This window comes from Panthera uncia (genome assembly GCF_023721935.1).
Source record: "Panthera uncia isolate 11264 chromosome A1 unlocalized genomic scaffold, Puncia_PCG_1.0 HiC_scaffold_16, whole genome shotgun sequence".
NCBI lineage: Eukaryota > Metazoa > Chordata > Mammalia > Carnivora > Felidae > Panthera > Panthera uncia.
This window is the reverse complement of record NW_026057576.1, coordinates 51,317,263-51,337,761: the sequence shown is the minus strand read 5'-3', so window position 1 is coordinate 51,337,761 and position 20,499 is coordinate 51,317,263. Positions and strand designations below refer to the sequence as shown.

The following is a 20,499-nucleotide window of genomic DNA, read 5'->3' as shown; positions in this document are numbered from 1 at the left end:
ATCACAGAAAAAGCTGTTTCCACATTAAACTTTTACACTGGTTAATGGTCATGAGTCATTCTGACGGTCATCACCACTAACTTTCCAATATGGAAACCTAAATTTTAACTCTATCAATAAGAGATAAATTAACATTACAGACGATTGTACTCCTAAACATATCTGCCTGTCTCCTACTTAGCTCTTAACATTTAACAACTGAAATTACTTATTGATCAATAATTTATTAATCATTCCAGAGTTTTCAAAAAAACTGAGTAAAGACAACTACACAGCAGTTGTGTTCATCATATAATCCAGAGCTGCAGACTTGTCCCCAAATAGTCTAATAGTCAACAATTCAGCTGCTTCTTCAGAATACCTAGATATAGTTATTCATCAGGCCATCCTCAATAAAACCCAGAGTTACACTAGACAGATGAAATAGCTATGTAATTACAAAGCAACAGGAATTAAAATCCAAATTTAAACTATGCTAAGATTCTCAAACATTTTGCCTTACAAAGAAAACAACTGATATCCTACCATGAGTAGTATCTTTACAAGAACCAATTTTTGCCCTCTGCTCTGAAGGAATGCTTCCACCCATTCAAAGTCTATTTCAAAGTTTATGTAGGACACATCTCCAGTTGGGCGTGGGGGGGTGGGGGAGGTATGCAATACCCATTTGTTGCAAATACCCATTTGTTGCAAAAGGAGTTGTAGAAAAAAAGAAAAATATCTTAAAACTGGGTAAGTAAATTTCAATACACTGATGTCAGAAAAACATTTTTTTAGTAATAATTAAGTCAAATCTCGACTAGTCATAATTACTGAAAGCAACTGTAACAAATTATTTTAAGACACAGCTACATCAGTTAAAAATGTTTTGAGTAGTAGCTTGTGTATGAGAACACAGTTGATTCTGACACACAAAACCCCAAAGAGAAAGAATTCAAATAAAGCTAATGCCATTAAGGGAACAAATAGAAATAAGAAAAGAAAGGGATTAGAAAAAAGACACTGGAAAGAGTACTCAATATTTTCTGCATTTTATTTTAGCTAACATCTGCAAAAAAAGGTCTTTTTTAAAAAAACTACCCAGGGGTGCGCCTTGGTGGCTCAGTCGGTTAAGCACCCCGCTTCAGCTCAGGTCATGATCTTATGGTTTGTGGGTTCAAGCCCCGTGTCAGGCTCTGTGCTGACAGCTCAGAGCCTGGAGCCTGCTTTGGATTTTGTGTCTCCTGCTTTCTCTGCCCCTCCCCCTTCCTCCCTCCATCCCTCTCTCTCTCAAAAGTATAAACATTGAAAAGAAAAGAAAAGAAAAGAAAAGAAAAGAAAAGAAAAGAAAAGAAAAGAAAAATGCCTTCCACAGTGGCAGCAATATTTTCTAAACCGTTCTGAAAATAGATAAATTTTCACAAAATTCAACATAGATCATTTGAAGGTTTACAGGATGTAAACCAGATGAAATGGAAGCATCATGAGCTTGTATCTTAGACAAATGCACAACTGCATACGTTGGAATTTCATCTTTCAGTAGCCTTCGTTCATATTCGTCAAAATGCACTTATTGATAGGAATTCTTTGTTCGTAACTAAGTCTCACATTTGCAAACACATATTTGAGAGGTGAAATCTGCACTAATATATCTACATCTGCAAAATTTCACAAACAGCACTATTAATTGCACCATCAATGCTACATATTAATGCTTTCCTATTCTTCCTTAGTGAAAAGGTTTAATTACCACATGAAAGTTTATAACATGCTACCTAGCTACAACCAGTCAACTGTTGCTGAGCCCATTTTTTAAAGAGGGTTTAGAAGAGAAATCTCCAACGACACTACCAGAATTAAGACTACAGGAAAAACTATATTAGAGAAACTGACACTGAAAATGTAGAGGGACACTTTTCACTCATTTAACATACAAAGATTTGTGTGGTTGAACTGGAAAACCCTGTGAAAAATTTAGTGAAAAATAATTTTCAAACAGGATTTGCATTTTTTCTAGCAAAACCTGTTTCCTCTCCTGCCTCCCCCTCCCCTCCCAAGTGAGAACAGAAATAAAATCTGAATACTAACAAAATGGAACAGGACAAAATGGCAAGGTTAACTAGAGCTGAAGACACAGATCAGCACCACTATTCTCCGTAGTTACACAATTTTTCAACCCACATTTTTCACCGAATCCACATCCCACCCTACATCGTGCTTACATCTGCTTCCCCCCTACCCGCTCCATTTTTGACGGCGACCCTCTTCCCAGCAGGTATGTGAACTCAGCACCATTTCCAGCAGACAATCCACTGGAAATATCTCAGAAGTGACTGGGTCAGGAAATAAGGAATGACCAAGAAGGTGAGAAGTAAAACAAACAGAAGTTTTAGGAAGGGGGAGGGAGAAGGGTATCTTACAGCCAAATATAGGGTGCGGGTGAGGATGGGGAGGCAGGAGGAGCCTTGGGTTGAGAGGAAAGGGTCTCGAAGGAGTCAGAGACAAGCTCCACAAGGAAAGGTGTGAAGAAAAAAAAGAAGAATTAGGCAGTTTTTAGCCGGAGGAAGGGGACTCCCGGGTCCACGGCGGGAGGCAGCTCTGGGGTCCTGGGCAGCGCAGAAGGCCGGGGCCGGGACGCAGGAACTCACCACCTGGTAACGACCAGTCCCTGGCTGGTGATGATCCATCCTGCCCGGCTCGGGATCCGGCTTCCGAGCGGGCGAGTCCTCTCGGCTCTCGGACCCCTCGTCCACCCCCGTCGACGACGTCCTGGCCGCAGCGCCCCTTCCGCTGCTGTTTCTGCCGCCGCGGTCGCCCGGCCGGGCCGCTTCACTTCCTGTCGCTCCCGCAGCAGTCGCGGAAACCTCCGCGTCGGCCACCGCGCGGCGAAGCTCCAGAACGCCGCGCGAGCTACTGAGCATGCTCGCAGTGGTCGCGCATGCTCGTGGCGTCTTCCGGTGTCCGCGTCGCGAGCGGGGGGGTTTGGCTGGGTGGGAGGAAATGGAAAAGTAAGACAAGTCCGGGGAACTGTCTAGGTTGTCTGCTTGCCGGGAGTGGGCGGTGGCAAAAGGGACGGAAAAAAAAAATCACCGTCCTTGATAGGTCTTTTCTATTGGACGGGTTTCGGCGCCGGCACAGGCGGGTACACAATCACACCACGCAGACACCGGAGTCGAGGAGGAAGGGAACGCATTCCTAGAACACCTCAGGATGGGTCATCCGTTTACCCAACACTTCCTCTTATAACTCACCCAAGCTAGGACAATGCGGGGAGATCCGTCTCTAAGACGTTCCTAAAACGCTCGTTCAAAATCATTAGTGAGGTAAAGGATATCTTTTTAAATACTGTTTTGTCCCCTTCTTGGTAGTATGAGATTTAAGAATCTAACAGGGACTCTTCAACCATACTCAACGTCTCGCCAAGGAAGGAGGCCTCTAGAGCCCTAGGTTACTGGAAGGGTACAAGAAAATAGGGAAGTACGATAGGGCTATTTTGTCATCGTACTCACTTCAGTAATGCCAAAGGAAATAACAGTAAGAAATCACTTGGTGTGCAACATTGTAAGACAGTCTTAGTGTCCGATTAGGCATACGTGACCTACTATGTGAGAGTATCTCCCAAAGGCCACAAAGCATGTTTTTCTACGGAGTAGAAGAGTATGATGGGACAAAGTAAAGTATCTTTTAACCTTTCTATACCCCAAAAACTATGATCTCACATAAGCTGGCCCAGCGATCTCCTTTACTTTTTACTTCCTTTCTGAATTTCCAAAGGACAGTCCTGGAATAAAAAAAAAGCCACTGAGTGAGTCTGATAGGCTAGTTAAGATAGCAAAAATACAATAAAGACAAACTCACTGAGAAATAATCAACTAAAAACATTTAAGCTTTGTTGATAGTTTTATTCAAAGCATTGACCAGTTCTTCCTATTTTTACCATCTCAACACATCTAATGGTAGAGACTATGAATAGACTAACAATAAAAGGAGGCAATAACATACTGAAATGTCTTTAAACTTGATTTCTTTTAATATAAATTCATGTATTTTGGATTCGAAGACAATAAACATAGGACATTTTATTGTATTATTGTACAAGAGGTCACCTTCACAGTTTCACCCCAAATGATACCACCTTTAAATAGCCAAAACAACACACAGTGTTGAAACAGAAAAATGTGATTCCTACATCACTTATGGTCTGTACTGTTCCTTTAGAACTTAATTTTATATGTGCTTGTGTTTTCATTAATCATTTATATGCCCATTTGTTGTTTTTCAAATAGACTACTGCTCAGCGCAGTGGCCATTTTTTGCACCTAGCATACCCAGAACAGTACTGAGAACATAATGGTGAAAAGCAAAGACCAAAAGCAAGCATTATGAATCCTGTTAAAGTAACAGATTCTTTCAATTTTACCCTCCTCCCAAGCTTTGTGAACATTTTGCTAATCTAGACAGCAGACAACAAAATTCAACAGAAAGTGTTTTTTTTCAGTGAAGAAAAGGAAGAGAAAAAGAGGAAAGAAGTAGAATAACAGCTAATGGATATTGAGCCTTTCCCCAGCCAGGCGTTGCATATGTTACGTGATTTTAACCTCACAGCAACTCCATGATGTAGGCACAACTATAATCCTTGTTTAACAAGTCAGGAAACTAAGGCACCAAGAGGTTCAGAAACTTGTCCAAAGCCAAATCACTAGCAGGTGGTCACAGACTCCAGAGTCTCCACTATATTAAGCACTATGCTATAAAATACCCCTCCCCCATAGTGATGCATCACAAAGAGCCAATCTGAATTTCTTAAATCCCACCTTTTTGATCTATATGAAATGAATGATGCTTTCTTACCATCCCAAAAAGAGCCACTCTGAGCTCCTTTTGCCCATTTCACAACTAAGCCAGTGTGACCTGTAACAGGCCATCACAATCAGAAGCCCTGAGTTGTCCCACTGGGAGCATGAAATGGGAGAAACAATATTCTTATCATTTTAGAAGCTTTTAACAACATCTGATGTATTCAACCCCTAATGTTTTGGTGGTGACAACTCTAGTCACCTAAGGAATTGATGGTAGTGTACCACTATAAAATACTTCAGGTGGAATTTTAGAATGTTAATGCCCTTCACGAACACCTCTTATTGTGGCCTGATCAATTTTCATTTTCAAATACTCAGCCACCCAAAATTTTACCAGAGCCACATTGCAATACTGGGGCAGACATGGAGATAAACTGCCTGAATTCCCTATCAAGAAAATACTCTGTGACTAGTTATAAGGAGTGTGATTAACTAACAACCTCCAGCTGTTCTGCCCGGTTTTCCTTCGGTTTTCAACCTGTGGTTGTATTATTTTCAGGGTGGCATCTGGCCATCAACTGGTGGTGGTACACGTGGAGCCACTTTTGCCTGACATCCTTTTAAGAGGCAATCTTTGCTTCCGAACTCCCTGCTAACCTGGCAGAGACTTTGTTAGCTTTGTAGTATATTGTGATGACTCTCCCTGCCCAATCCTTTTCTTTTTCACAGATGTTAACTCCCCAATAAATCTCTTGTACTCATAACTTCATATCAGCATCTGCTTCCTAGAGAACCCAAACTAAACACGTGCCAAGACATAAAGTGATAAAACATGGTTAATATCAAAATTGTATGAAGTGACAATAGTCTTTTCACATTAATTGATGCGTCATCCCCAGAATAATCCCCCCCCCCCCGCCCCCATTACCCTCCATTTTTACCATTTTCTCATGTGGGCATAATGTATCTACAGTCATCCCACCAAGAATGACTTTGAAGTTCTGTAGAGTGATGCTATCTAGTCATAGAGACCCCTTTTCCTGGGATATACTTCCCACTAGGAATCCCTCCTACCTTCCCAGAAGCAAAGCCATTCCCTTTAGAGATAAACTGATTTCTTATCATCCTCCATACCCTCCTCCTAGTTCAAACCAGATATGCTAAAAACTGCATGTACATGTACCAGGATTCTTTGTTGTTATTCTCACCAGTTAAAGAGCAGTGGACAGACGTGCCCTTGCCAGCACATGGCTTTCTACACAGGCCTAAATCATAGGTAGGCAAATGCTCCAAATTTTCCTTACTTCTTGACTTCTAGTTTTGTTTTTTTTTTTTTTTCAACGTTTTTTATTTATTTTTGGGACAGAGAGAGACAGAGCATGAACGGGGGAGGGGCAGAAAGAGAGGGAGACACAGAATCGGAAACAGGCTCCAGGCTCCGAGCCATCAGCCCAGAGCCTGACGCGGGGCTCGAACTCACGGACCGCGAGATCGTGACCTGGCTGAAGCCGGACGCTTAACCGACTGCGCCACCCAGGCGCCCCTTGACTTCTAGTTTTTTATCACTTCCACTACAACATAGAACATACAACATAAAACTACTCCCCAAGTAGCTGCTGATGGTTAGTGTGACCATAGATCCTAATGGTTAATTGCATTTGGAATATGTATGATTTCGTATATTTATCTAGAGAATGATTAAAAAGAGGTAAAATTGCATTCTCTGTCTGAAGATTTCTAACTCTACCTAAAAAAATTCAGTAGCCATTATTTTCTGCTCACTAAATTTTCTGAAGTAGATTTTAGAAAATACAAGAAACTATTGTGTCATTTTGGTAAATGAAAATGAGCATAATTATTACTCCAAAGTTTTACCTCTATTACCATGTACGTGGATCTTTTAGCAGTTTGGAGGCTTGTATCTCAATTTAGCTTCACATAGTGTTCCTTATTTAACTGGTTCTGAGATTCCTGTCATCTGTTCAGCTCTATAATTTAAGAGAGGAAATCTGAGTGAGCAATTTGACAATCAGGTATCTACTTCCTGTCTCTCTCTTTATTCTCATACACTATGTTGAATATCAATATAGTAAGAATATAGGAAGAATCTAAAATACAGCTCATGTTTTTTATAAGTCAGGACTCAACCTAAGAAAAAGAACCAATAGAAGATATATATGAAGAGATTTATTGTGAGGAATTGTCTTAAACTGTTGTGAGGGCTGGCTAAACATCCAAAATCCATAGTATAGGCCACTGGAACTCTAGAAGATTCTAGAAGCTGCTATCTACAGGCAGAATTTCTTCTTCCTCAGGGAAGCCTCAGTTCTGCTCTTGACCTTTCAACAAATTAAATCAAGCCCACCCAGATTATAGAAGATAATCTCCTTAAAGTCAACTGATCTTGGACTTTGATCATAGTATCTAGAAGTACCTTCACAGCAACGCCTAGATTAGTGTTTGAGTTTTAATTGGAGCTATAACCTAACCAAGCTGACACAGAAAACTGGCTATCCCATGTTTATTAAATACTACAAGCTGAAACTGTCTCTATAAAATAGAGAGAGAGAGAAACAGAAGAGAGAAAGAAGTACAGAGAGTTAGCTTAGAGATTAAAATAAATTTCCATAATAAGTATTTCCTATCAGCTTTATTTTAAATACATACTGTTATATATATGGAGGCATCACCAGGCAACAATTAGAAAATATTTGAATTTTGATAAGCTGTCCTAACACTACTTTTATTTATCATTTTCATTTTTGTTTAGTCATGAGCAAATCAAATCAACAGCCATTTTGCCTTAGGGATTACGTATTTAAAATTGGGCTAATTCATAAATTATTAAAATGTTCTTTGCTTTACCTTGAGTACAGAAGGCTGTTCTTTGACCATTTTAAGGCAGGATTTTATGTGTTATTTGTCTCCTGTTTTCTCTGCAAGCCTGATAATCACTTTCATCATAGAAGAACAGAATTGGCACTGAGTACATTGCCTATTATGACAGGTTTCTCTTGACTAACTACCTCCAAGATGATCATGGAAGAAGACAAATACTATGTTTGTGTGCATGTAGGGGTGTGTGTGTGTGTGTGTGTGTGTGTGTGTATAAAATACTAGGAGAGACAAATGTCTCTTATATATCAAGATTTTCGTAACATCTAAGACATTGTTTGCTCTCCTTCTGTAACAGGAACCAGGCCTCATTTGTTAAATCATCTGATGTCAGAATGCCACTTCGCTATTAACAACATTGTACAACATTACCAATAAGGTTGCCGTATGATAAAGGTGCCTCGTTTCAGTAGTGAGGATAAAGGGCATTCAATATCTGAAGGGACAAAATGATGACAGTATTGAGACAGAGTGACTTACAAGATGCTGCCTTTCCATAATTAAGAAGAAATTCATACCCGTTTCCTGGCCTTAAGATTCAAATAGGGAAAAACAAACAAACAAACTTAGTGGCCTTATAGAGCCTAAGTGAGTCAAGATAATGAAAAAAAGGAGTTGTTTTATATATGCTAGATATCATAGAAAAAATAAAATATTTATACTATTCCACTTCACCTGTCAAAAATATGTGAAGCTCCCATGAAATGTCTATAAATTCTCCTTACGAAGAATGATCACTGAGAAATCTGGCATGATTTCCCCAATAAAGACATCAAGCTCAAATCTTCTTTATCCAGTGTCTTAGTGTGTTTAGACTGCTGTAACAAAATACCATAGACTGGGTGGCTTATAAACAGAAATTTATTTCTCACAGCTCTCAAGGCTGGGAGGCCAAAATACCAGCATGGTTGGGTTCTAGTGAGGGACCCCATGCAGGTTTCATCCTGCCAGCTTCTCATTGTATCCTCACATGGCAGAAGGGGTCCTGAGGGATCTATCTAGGGACTAAAAGGACATTAATCCAATGCCTCTGGACCTAATCACCTCCTAAAGATCCACTTCCTAATACCATCAACTTCAGCATTAGATTTTCAACATTTGAATTTGGGGAGGGGGGAGGGGAGAGATACAAACATTCAGAAGATAGCATCCAGATACTGACTTTTAAAAACAAAAGCATAGGGGCGCCTGGGTGGCTCAGTCTGTTGAGCGTCCGACTTCAGCTCAGGTCATGATCTCACAGTTTGTGAGTTCAAGCCCTGCGTTGGGCTCTGTGCTGACAGCTCAGAGCCTGGAGCCTGCTTCAGATTCTGTGTCTCCCTCTCTCTCTGCCCCATCCCCACTCATGCTCTGTCTCTCTCTGTCTTAAAAATAATGAAACATTTAAAAATTAAAAAAAAAAACAAAAGCATAAATGTTACGAAAAACACATGTGTACTTACAAATATAGCACATAGAATAGAAAATCAAATTTAATTCCTTCAGTTTGAACACAACAGATGATTTGGCTCACAGGTCACTGAAATTTCCTTAGAGCCCAAATGTCTGAAAAAGAGAGAAATGTGTGTTTTCATGGATTAATAAAATTTTAGCATTTCAGGGGATCTTCCTTGTCACCTATTCCAAAACCTTCATTTTGGAGATATCGAAACTAAGGCTGAGAGGGGTAAATGTGCCTTGAAGTGATTATCTGTGAAACTACCACTCCACTTCCAGCTTAGTTCAAATGTGGTAACTTATAAAACATTAAAAAATACCCCATTGGCTGTTCCTACCACATCCAACAAGAAACGGCCCTCCAAAACATTACTAGTAAAAATAAATCTAGAACTCCAACGCATCATGAACTCAACATGTCAACATTTCTTTTGTAAGAAATATTATAGTGAAATGTATTGCCACCAAACAGGATAAATTTTAAGATTGTTGCTAATTCTTTCAGGGGTTGCTGCTTCAGAACAAGTAAAACATCTACTTTTTTTGGTCCTTTTTGTGTGTGTTTTTTAAAAATTTTATAAACAGATATTAAATATTGTTTTATCTCTTGTCCTTTTTATTTATTTATTTATTCATGTATTTATTTATTTGTTTACTTATTTATTTATTTTGAGGGGTAGGGGAAGAGGCAGAGAGAAAGAAAGTATCCCAAGCAGGCTCTGCACTGTCCCTACAGAGCCCGTAATGGGGTTTGAACTCACAAACCATGAGATCATGACCTAAGCCAAAATCAAGAGTCAACACTTAACTGACTGAGCCACCCAGGGGCCCCTCTTTTTTCTTTTATTTAAAGTTTATATATATATATTTTTAGTATAATCTATACACCCAACGTGGGGCTTGAACTCATGACCCCAAGATCAAGAGTCACATGCTCTTCCAACTGAGTCAGCCACGTGCCCCTCTTCATATATATTTTTTTTCAAACCCTTTCATTGAGGCCTGACTTTGAATAGATCACAGTGAGAGATCTGCTCTGCTAAGTATGAAACCCCGATGCAGAAGCAGGTCGTCTACAAATGGTTTAGCACCAGGTTCCCCATGAAAGTCTACTTTTTAACATACAATAAATGAGCCCTCCAAAAAGATAGTCTTTGAAAATACAATAGATACCTAACATTAGTTACAACTAAAGTTACAGCTTGCATGCAAGCTTAAAAACTAAACAATCCCAATCCCATACAAGCATGCCCATTCAGATAAAGTTGGGATATAAGATGACCTAAACACATACAGTGAACAGGATGCCAGCTCTCAGTGCAGCCCCAACCCCTTGACCATGGGACTTTGTCATGATTCCTGGAAATGATATACATTGCACATACACATGATAGCTACAGGTGATCATTTACATTTAAACTAATATTAAAAACTTGGTTCTTCAGTGATACTAACCATAAATGTTTAACAGCTACTGTGTTGGACAGGGCGAATAAAGAACACTTGCAACATCACAGAAAGTTCCATTTGCCATCATTGCTCAAGCAAAGGTTCTCTTACTATTCATCTTAAATTACCCTCGTTTTTAAAAAAATTTTTTCAATGTTTATTTTTTGAGAGAGAGATACAGAGTGTGATCAGGGAAGGGGTGGAGACAGAGGGAGACACAGAATCTGAAGCAGGCTCCAGGCTCTGAGCTGTCAGCACAGAGCCTGAGGTGGGTTTGAACCCACAAACCGTGAGATCATGACCTGAGCCGGAATCAGGTGCTTAACCAACTGAGCCACCCAGGCGCCCCACCCTCCTTCTTTTACTTCCTGAATTATCCGCCTAATTTTCTAATAGCTTTGGTCCCAACTCTGAATATCTTAACAGTGTGGCTCCTAGGCAAGTCACTTAACCTGCTGAGCTGGTTTGCTCCTCTTAAATATCAGAATAGTAATGCCTTCCCTCTCTGTCTCACAGCCTGTTGTGAAGCTCAAATGAAATGTAGCCATACAAATAAAAAGTAATATTAATCCTGGAGGTTCTTTTCCTTTCTTTCATTTTCTAGTGACTGCAAGAGAAAAAAAAGTGATGTTTAATGCCTTTTATACTTAAAATATGGAATAAATATTATAGTTTGGAGAAGATGGAGACTTGCTGAAAGAACCCAGAAGCTGGTTAGGCCTCCCAACTTGGCCACATCTTATTTTTTCTAAGCTAAGTGTCTGGGCGTATGCTCTGCAGGAGTCATCCTAAAATAAATAAAAGACTCCAATATGTGTAACCATAGAAAATATGTCATTTGTTTATCCAGAAGTATGTTTGTCAATCATTATAATTATGGTAATAATAGCTAACATTCATTAAATGCTGCCAGTCAGTTTGCTAAGTGCATCATATCTTTTACAACAAATGTATGCAATAAGTGTTATTGTTACTACCACTTTATATATCAGAAAACTGAGACCTAGAGTCTCAAGAAATTTACCAAAGGTCAACAACAACTGAGGTAAAAGGAATTTTCTGTTTGTTTTTGTTGTTTTTGTTTGTTTGTTTACTTTAACAACTTTTTATTGAAATGTATATACTTGGGGTGCTTGGGTAGTTCAGTCAGTTAAGTGTCCAACTTCGTCTCAGGTCATGATTTTGCAGTTTATGGGTTCGAACCCCATGTCAGGTTCTGTGCTAACAGCTCAGAACCTGGAGCCTGCTTCGGATTCTGTGTCTCCATCTCTCTCTCTCTGCCCCTCCATTGCTCATGCTCGGTCTCTCTCTCTCTCAAAAATAAACATTACAAAAAAAAGAAATATACATACTTGTATGCATTTTGTAAGTGTACATACAGCTCACAGATTTTACATAAACTAAAAAATCCATGCAACCAGAACCCATATTAAGAAATGGAATAGTTCCAGAACCTCAGAAAAACCCTTGGCCTAATTCCTGTGTCTTCTCCCAGACAAACAGTAACCATAATCCTGACTTTTAACACCATATAGTAGTTTGGACTAATTTATAGTTTTGACTTTTATATACATGGAATCATAGTATATGTACTCTTCTGAGTCTGATTTTTCTGCTTAACTTTATATTTGTAAGATTTGTTTACACAGTTGAGTATAGGTGTAGCTAGTTCATTTTTTTGCTGTGCAGTATTTCACTGCAAGAATATATCCTATCTTAATTATCTGTTTTGCTGAATAAATACAGCTGATTGAAATTTGGGTTGCATCTAATTTGGGGCTCATATTAGTTTCCTAGAACTGCCATAACTAAGTATCACAAACTGAGTGGCTTAAGCAACAGAAATGTATTATCTCATGTTCTAGAGGATGGACGTCTGAGATCAAGTGTCATCGGGATTGGCTTGTTTGGAGAGATGTAAGGAAGAATCTATTCCATGCCTTTTCCCTAGCTTCTGGCGGATTTCTGGCAAACTTTGGTGCTCCTTGTCTTGTAGAAGCATCACCCCAATCTCTGTCTTCATCTTTACAAAGGCATTCTCCTTGTGCGTGTGTCTGTATCCGAAGTCTCCCCTTCTAAAAGGTCATTAGTCAGGTTAGGGCCACACCCTACTATGACCTCACCTTAAGAACATCTGCAATGACCCTATTTCCAAATAAGGCCCCAGTTGAGACACTGGGAGTTAAGACTTCAACATGTAAGTTGGGGGTAGGGAGAGACACAATTGAACCCATAACAAGGCTACTAGGGCCAACACTGCTAACAATATTCTTGTACATATTTCAGTAAATACATGTACTTATTTCTGCTGAGTATACTCCCACAAGTGGATATGATAGATTTTAGAGTACGTATATGTTCAGTTTGAGTAGGTACTGCCAGTTTTCCAAAATGATTATACCAATATCCCCTCCTCTCATCGATGTATGAGAATTCCAGCTGAGCCACAGCCTCACAAACATTTGGTATGGTGTCTTTTTTATTTAGACCATCATGATGGGAAGATAGTTGTATCTCATTGTGATTTCAATTTTGACTTCTCTGATGATTAATAAAGTCGAACTCCTTTTTGATATCATTATTAATCATGTGGAGATCATTTTGTTGATCTGGTCATTTGCTTTTTTTTCTATTTAATTACCTGCGTTTATTTGGGACTTGCAGTAACTCATTTTTTCGGAGATAATGGGTCCTTCATATATACACATATATCCCTTTTCACTCTTCTCAGAGTTAGGAAGTAGGCTTCAGGCAAGTGACAGATATAGGTAATTTGCTTCACTTTCTGCCTTCTCTTATGCACGTGCTTAAAATGCCAGGAGTAGAAGGTGAAAAATCATATCCTAAAATAGTGACAGGAGGAATAAATTAGTGCAAAACTATCCATCAGCATCTGGTCTATTTGGATTTTTTTTTTTTAAGTCTGACCTTTGGTTTCAGTGAGTGAGTGTGTGCATGTCTGTCAGAGTGCCAGACTGTCTATCTGCCTCGTCTTTTCAACATTCCTTTCAAAGGCTTTAGCCACTTGGCCTGCTCGCCTGTCTTTTTTACAGTTTTTTATGTATGCTCACTTCCCCTGCCTACAAGCACTGGCTACAGAGGATTGGATGTATGTGTTTGCTTTCAGTACCTAATATGAGTCCTTGCATAAAGTAGGCCCTCATTATTGACTTGTTGACTGTAATTGATTGAAGCCTCCATTTGATTGCCATGCAATAGATGCATAGTATATCCATTCATAGAATGTTGTCTTGTTTCTTAAGAATCTTTAACATCAAAAAAAAAAAAAATATTCCAAGAGATAACAAAAAATGCCATACTTTGTAAATGAGGTTTGGAAAGTCTCTAGTATTTCTCCATGAATATTTTCCTGGTTTATACTAAATGTAAATAGAACTAGGTCTGACCACTTAAACAGCATCTCACTAATGATCTCCTTCCCACTTTTTTTTTTTAAGTTTATTTATTTATTTTGAGAGAGATAGAGACAGAGTGGAGGAGGAGCAGAAGAGAGAGGGAGACAGAGAATTCCAAGCAGGCTCCACACTGTCAGCTCTGAGGCTGATGCAGGGCTCGAACCCACAAAACCATGAGGTCATGTCCTGAGCCCAAACCAAGAGTCAGATGCCTAACTGACTGACCCACTCAGGTGCCCCGCCCCACTTTCATTTATTATTACAGATAGAGTCTCGTGATTCTCAACCTTGTACTGGTTCTATAATGGGCTATAACTTTACTTAAGAGTTTTCATGAGGGGGCTCCTGGGTTGCTCAGTCAGTTAAGTGTCCAACTATTGATTTCGGTTCAGGTGATGATCTCACAGTTCTGAGTTCGAGCCCTGCATTGGGCTGTGCATTGCCAGTGCAGAGACTGGAATTCTTTCTATCTCTCTGCCCATTCCTCCCCACCCCCCACCCCCAAATGAATAAATAAGCATTTAAAAAAAATGTTTTTGAGAGAGAAACAGAGAGAGAGAGAGAGACAGAGAGACAGAGAGCAAAAGCTGGGGAAAGGCAGAGAGAGCAAGGGAGACACAGAATCTGAAGCAGGCTCCAGGCTCTGAGCAGTCAGCACACAGCCTGATGCAGGGCGTGAACTCACAAACATTGAGATCATGACCTGAGCTGAAGTCTGCTGCTTAACCAACTGAGCCACCCAGACACCCCCGCCCCCCACCAAAAAAAGGAATTAAAAAGAGTTTTCATGAGGTGCCTGGGTGGCTCAGTCGGTTAAGTGTCCAACGCCTGATCTCAGCTCAGGTCTTGATCTCAGCTCAGGTGCTGATCTCAGGGTTGTGAGTTCAAGCCCTGTGCTGTGCTCTGTACTGGTTATAAAGCCTAGTTAAAAAAAGGTGCATTGGGGGGGGGGGCACCTGGGTGGTTCAGTTGGTTGAGCACCCAACTCTTCATTTCAGCTCAGGTCATGATCCAGGGTCTTGGGATCCAGCCCCATGTCTGGCTTTGTGCTGATCATGGAGCCTGCTTAAGGTTCTCTTTCTCTCTCTCTCTCTCTCTCTCTCCCCCTCCCCCCACCCCATCCCTCTTCCCAGCTCACACTTTCTTTTTCTCTTTTTCTAAAAACAAAAAGAAGAGTTTTCCTAAGTTACTTTTTATTATTCATAACATATATTTATACATATACATATAACATATAACATAACACATAAATATACATAACATAAAATTTACCCTTCTAGGGGCGCCTGGGTGGCTCAGTCGGTTGAGCATCCGACTTCAGCTCAGGTCACGATCTCGCGGTCCCTGGGTTCGAGCCCCGCGTCGGGGCTCTGGGCTGATGGCTCAGAGCCTGGAGCCTGCTTCCGATTCTGTGTCTCCCTCTCTCTCTGCCCCTCCCCCGTTCATGCTCTGTCTCTGTCTCAAAAATAAATAAACGTTAAAAAAAAAATTTAAATTTACCCTTCTAACTATTTTTAAGGGCACAGTCCATACTTTCAACACTGTTATGCAACCACCACCATGATTCATCTCCAGAACTCTTCCATTATCCCAAAGTGAGACTCCGTACCCATGAAATTCGAATTTCCCATTCCTCTCTCCTCCTAGCTCCCAGAAACCACTACTATCTCTATGAATGTGACTATTCTAAGTACTTCATGTAGGTAGAATCATAGATTCATCCTTTTGCGTCTGGCTTATTTCACTTAGCATAATGTCCTCAGGTTTATCTACGTCATAGTATGTGTCAGAATTTCATTTTTTTAACACTGAATTATACATTGTATGTATATACATTGTATATTGTATATTGTATTGTATATTGTATGTATATACATTGTATGTATATACATTGTATGTATATATCACATATTATTTATCCATTCATCCATCAGTGGACATTTGGGTTGTTTCCACTTGGGTTATTTTATTTAATTTTCACAATTACCAGTCCTGGTAGGCCTGAATTTGAAAGCTGAGTCTGTCACTTACATAGCAACTGACTCTGGTCAAGTTGAATTTTCCCATTGCATATTAATTTCCCCACTTGTAAAATGGAAATGAAATTACCCATCTCACTGGGGTAAGGATTTAATAAGATAACAAAATACCTAGTGTAGTGTCTGTCATATAATTGCTATTAAATAAAGGGTAGCTAGTAACATAATGATTCATGTTGATGGCAAACAATTCAAGAGTCTGTGCCATTCATCTCAGAAGTCCAGACTAACGTACTCAATGTATCTCCTGCATCACCTGCTTTGTGAAAAAGTCATCTCAGGTCATATACATATGGCATATGCAAAAGGTATTTTTGACTTCTAAAGCGTGCAAATTACTTGGGGCACCTGGTGGCTCAGTCAGTTAAGCATTCGGCTCAGGTCATGATCTTACTGTTTGTGAGGTTGAGGCCTGCATCCTGCCCACTGCTGTCAGTGCAGAGCCTGGTTCAGATCCTCTGTCTCCCTCTCTCTCTGCCCCTCCCCCACTCTCTCTCAAAAATAAACTTTAAAAAAATAAAAGAAAATATTCAGATCACCCAAGGAAGAAAAGAATCATTTGTGAAACATGCATTTTTTTTTTTTACTCTATCCCCAATCTATTTGCCAACTTCAAAGAGGTTAAGGAGTATCAGTGATTTGTCTCTTCAGGGAGAAAATGTTTCATTTTGTTTTTCTAACAAGTAAGTAGAATCATATCTTTAAGGAATATGGAATTAATAACTTATTAAAAATAAAAGCATCTTCAGACTGAACTGATTCTCAGAGTTAGCATCTGGGAAAATAAACAACCAAACTATTCAGACAAATTTTTTATGAACTTTTATAATAATATAGTTTTTTATTTTATCTGATATAAAATATTAATTTATACCATAAAGAAAATTTAAGTATGCTTTATGATTATAATAAAGTTTTATAATTAACATTTTTTTTAATTTTAGAAATCTGTATATATGAAAAAATAGATAAAATATTTATTTCTGATTTCTTTTCCTGGACATAGTTTTTTTAGGGGGCTAATGGAGAGAGTAAACATAGTCAATGATACTCTATATTCAATTTTATATCCTTTTCCACTAGAACTTATAATACTTTACATACAATTTTTTTAAGGTGATGAAAATCTCTAAATTTATGAACATGTTTTTAACAACTAACTAATTATTCTTTCTTAACTCCTTTCCTGGTAACTTATTTCAAGAGAGAAAACATACAAAGCAATTAAGAATATAGACCTAAGCCAAATTTGTGTGTTCAAATCCTAGTCCCACCAGTTGCTAGCATTAACTTGAGTAAGTTATTTCTTCTCTGTGTCTCAGTTTCTTCATTGAAAAATGGGAATATAAATAGTGTACCTACCTGATAAGATTGGTATAAGAATTAAATGTGTTAACCTACAACACATTAAATACACACGCAATTATTAAGTGCATATTTGGTATGCTAAATACTGAAATCTTAAAACAAGACAAATACAATAATTAACTACTCTTAAAATCTGTAATATTATTTATAGATTATTTATACAGCCTTCTGTTTAAATTTTAACATACTATAAAGTACTATAAATACTATAAAGTATTTTAGGTCAAGTAGTAGGACTTCTAATTACCAATTTTTAATATATGGTGGGACTAAGTTTATAATTTTATTTTTCACTTGTCCAAGGGATATACATTTTCACTGAAAAACATAATTTCTCAGATATAATGAAAAGTGCTTAAAAATACAAGTGAAAATCAATAAAATTTAAATTTCCATTTCCCAGTCCCACTAGCCACTTGGTTACACCAGCCAGCTCAATAGCCATATGTGGCTAGTGGCTACAATATTGTATAGAGCTGATATAGAACATTTTAATTATTGCAGAAAGTTCTGTTGGATGGAGCTATACTATGGCTTTAGGCAGAAAGTGGCATGTTTGGATTATGCATTAATTCATGAGTTATGTTTTTTGCCTCCATTTTATTCAATAAATTACTCAATTTTTGGTAACCAGAAATTTTTTTTATAGTATACTACAAACTTAATATTATTTCAGAACTAAATTAATCATCTATAGTAAGGATCAAATGTAAGAAAAATGATATGTGAGTGTGATACAAATGTTTTATTTCACATTTTTCTTTTCTGCATTAAGTGAAAACTTACTCCTATCATATTTAACAAATGTTATCTTCTTACTTATTTGTTCATTTATCTCTCTATTATTTATTTATTAAAGTTTATTTATTTATTTTGATATAGAGGGAGGGGTGGGGGGAAGGAGAGAGAGAATCCCAAGCAGGATCCAAACTGTCAGCAAAGAGCCTGACGAGGGACTCAAACTCATGAACTGTGAGATCATAACCTGAGCTGAAATCAAGAGTCAGATGCTTAACCTATTGAGCCACCCAGGCAACCCTGTTATCTTTTTAAATACTTAATAGATCAAACTCTGCTTAAAACAAACTTTGTATAATGAAAAATCACAATTTGCTCAGAAGTAGAGAGACTGATACAATAAATCTTCCTGGGTTCATTAGGTAGTTTCAACAATTATCAATTAATAACCAACCTTTATCTATAACTTGCCTTCTCTCACCCTGACCTCCATTGGATTATTTTGAAGCAAATATCAGACATTATTTCATTTTGTCTATGTACATTTTAGTATGTATCTCTGAAAGATGATGTTTTTTTTGTTGTTGTTTTTATTTTGTTTAAATTTTATTGAGATATAACTGACATCCAGCACTGCATAAGTTTAAGGTACACAGCATAATGCCTTGCCTTACATATATTGTGAAATGATTACCACAATTAACTAAGAACGCTTTTTTTTAAAATATATGAAATTTATTGTCAAATTGGCTTCCATACAACACCCAGTGCTCATCCCAAAAGATGTCCTCTTCAATACCCATCACCCACCCTCCCCTCCCTCCCACCCCCTCCCCCCCCCATCAGCCCTCAGTTTATTCTCAGTTTTTAAGAATCTCTCATGCTTTGGCTCTCTCCCACTCTAACCTCTCTCTTTTTTTTTCCCCCCCTTCCCCTCCCCCATGGGTTCCTGTTAAGTTCGTCAGGATCCACATAAAAGTGAAAACATATGGTATCTGTCTTTCTCTGTATGGCTTATTTCACTTAGCATCACACTCTCCAGTTCCATCCACATTGCTACAAAGGGCCATATTTCATTCTTTCTCATTGCCATGTAGTACTCCATTGTGTATATAAACCACAATGTCTTTATCCATTCATCAGTTGATGGACATTTAGGCTCTTTCCATAATTTGGCTATTGTTGACAGTGCTGCTATAAACATTGGGGTACAAGTGCCCCTATGCATCAGTACTCCTGTATCCCTTGGGAAAATTCCTAGCAGTGCTACTGCTGGGTCATAGGGTAGGTCTATTTTTAATTTTTTAAGGAACCTCCACATTGTTTTCCAGAGTGGCTGCAACAGTCTGCATTCCCACCAACAGTGCAAGAGGGTTCCCGTTTCTCCACATCTTCGCCAGCATCTATACTCTCCTGATTTGCTCATTTTGGCCACTCTGACTGGAGTGAGGTGACATCTGAGTGTGGTTTTGATTCGTATTTCCCTGGTGAGGAGCGACATTGAGCATCTTTTCATGTGCCTGTTGGCCATCGGGATGTCTTCTTTAGAGAAGCGTCTATTCATGTTTTCTGCCCATTTCTTCACTGGGTTATTTGTTTTTCGGGTGTGGAGTTTGGTGAGCTCTTTATAGATTTTGGATACTAGCCCTTTGTCCGATATGTCATTTGCAAATATCTTTTCCCATTCCGTTGGTTGCCTTTTAGTTTTGTTGGTTGTTTCCTTTGTTGTGCAGAAGCTTTTTATCTTCATGAGGTCCCAATAGTTCATGTTTGCTTTTAATTCCCTTGCCCTTGGGGATGTGTCAAGTAAGAAATTGCTATGGCTGAGGTCAGAGAGGTCTTTTCCTGCTTTCTCCTCTAGGGTTTTGATGGCTTCCTGTGTCACATTCAGGTCCTTCATCCATTTTCAGTTTATTTTTGTGAATGGTGTGAGAAAGTGGTCTAGTTTCAACCTTCTGCATGTTGCTGTCCAGTTCTCCCAGCACCATTTGTTAAAGAGACTGTCTTTTTTCCATTGGATATTTTTTCCTGTTTTGTCAAAGATTAGTCGGCCATACGTTTGCGGGTCTAGTTCTGGGGTTTCTATTCTATTCCATTGGTCTATGTGTCTGTTTTTGTGCCAATACCATGCTGTCTTGATGATGACAGCTTTGTAGTAGAGGCTAAAGTCTGGGATTGTGATGCCTCCTGCTTTGGTCTTCTTCTTCAAAATTACTTTGGCTATTCGGGGCCTTTTGTGATTCCATATAAATTTTAGGATTGCTTGTTCTAGTTTCGAGAAGAATGCTGGTGCAATTTTGATTGGGATTGCATTGAATGTGTAGATAGCTTTGGGTAGTATTGATAGCTTTGGGTAGTATTGACATTTTGACAACATTT

General features: G+C 38.7%; 1 protein-coding gene across 2 annotated transcripts in view; it reads right to left on the bottom strand.

The window, feature by feature from the left end:
- Nucleotides 1-7,751, bottom strand: part of NDFIP2 (Nedd4 family interacting protein 2) — a 66,093-nt gene extending 58,342 nt beyond the window's left edge. The window contains exons 1-4 of one of the 2 annotated variants that reach the window (XM_049647129.1): nucleotides 7,644-7,751; nucleotides 6,654-6,766; nucleotides 3,699-3,760; nucleotides 2,628-2,965 (exon numbers count right to left, since the gene is read on the bottom strand). In XM_049647129.1, coding sequence (XP_049503086.1) covers nucleotides 2,628-2,900 — 273 coding nt within the window. In that variant the 5' untranslated portion in view covers nucleotides 2,901-2,965; nucleotides 3,699-3,760; nucleotides 6,654-6,766; nucleotides 7,644-7,751. The remainder of the gene's footprint in view (nucleotides 1-2,627; nucleotides 2,966-3,698; nucleotides 3,761-6,653; nucleotides 6,767-7,643) is intronic. The other variant, XM_049647130.1, reaches the window with a different exon arrangement.
- Nucleotides 7,752-20,499: the final 12,748 nt, after the last annotated feature.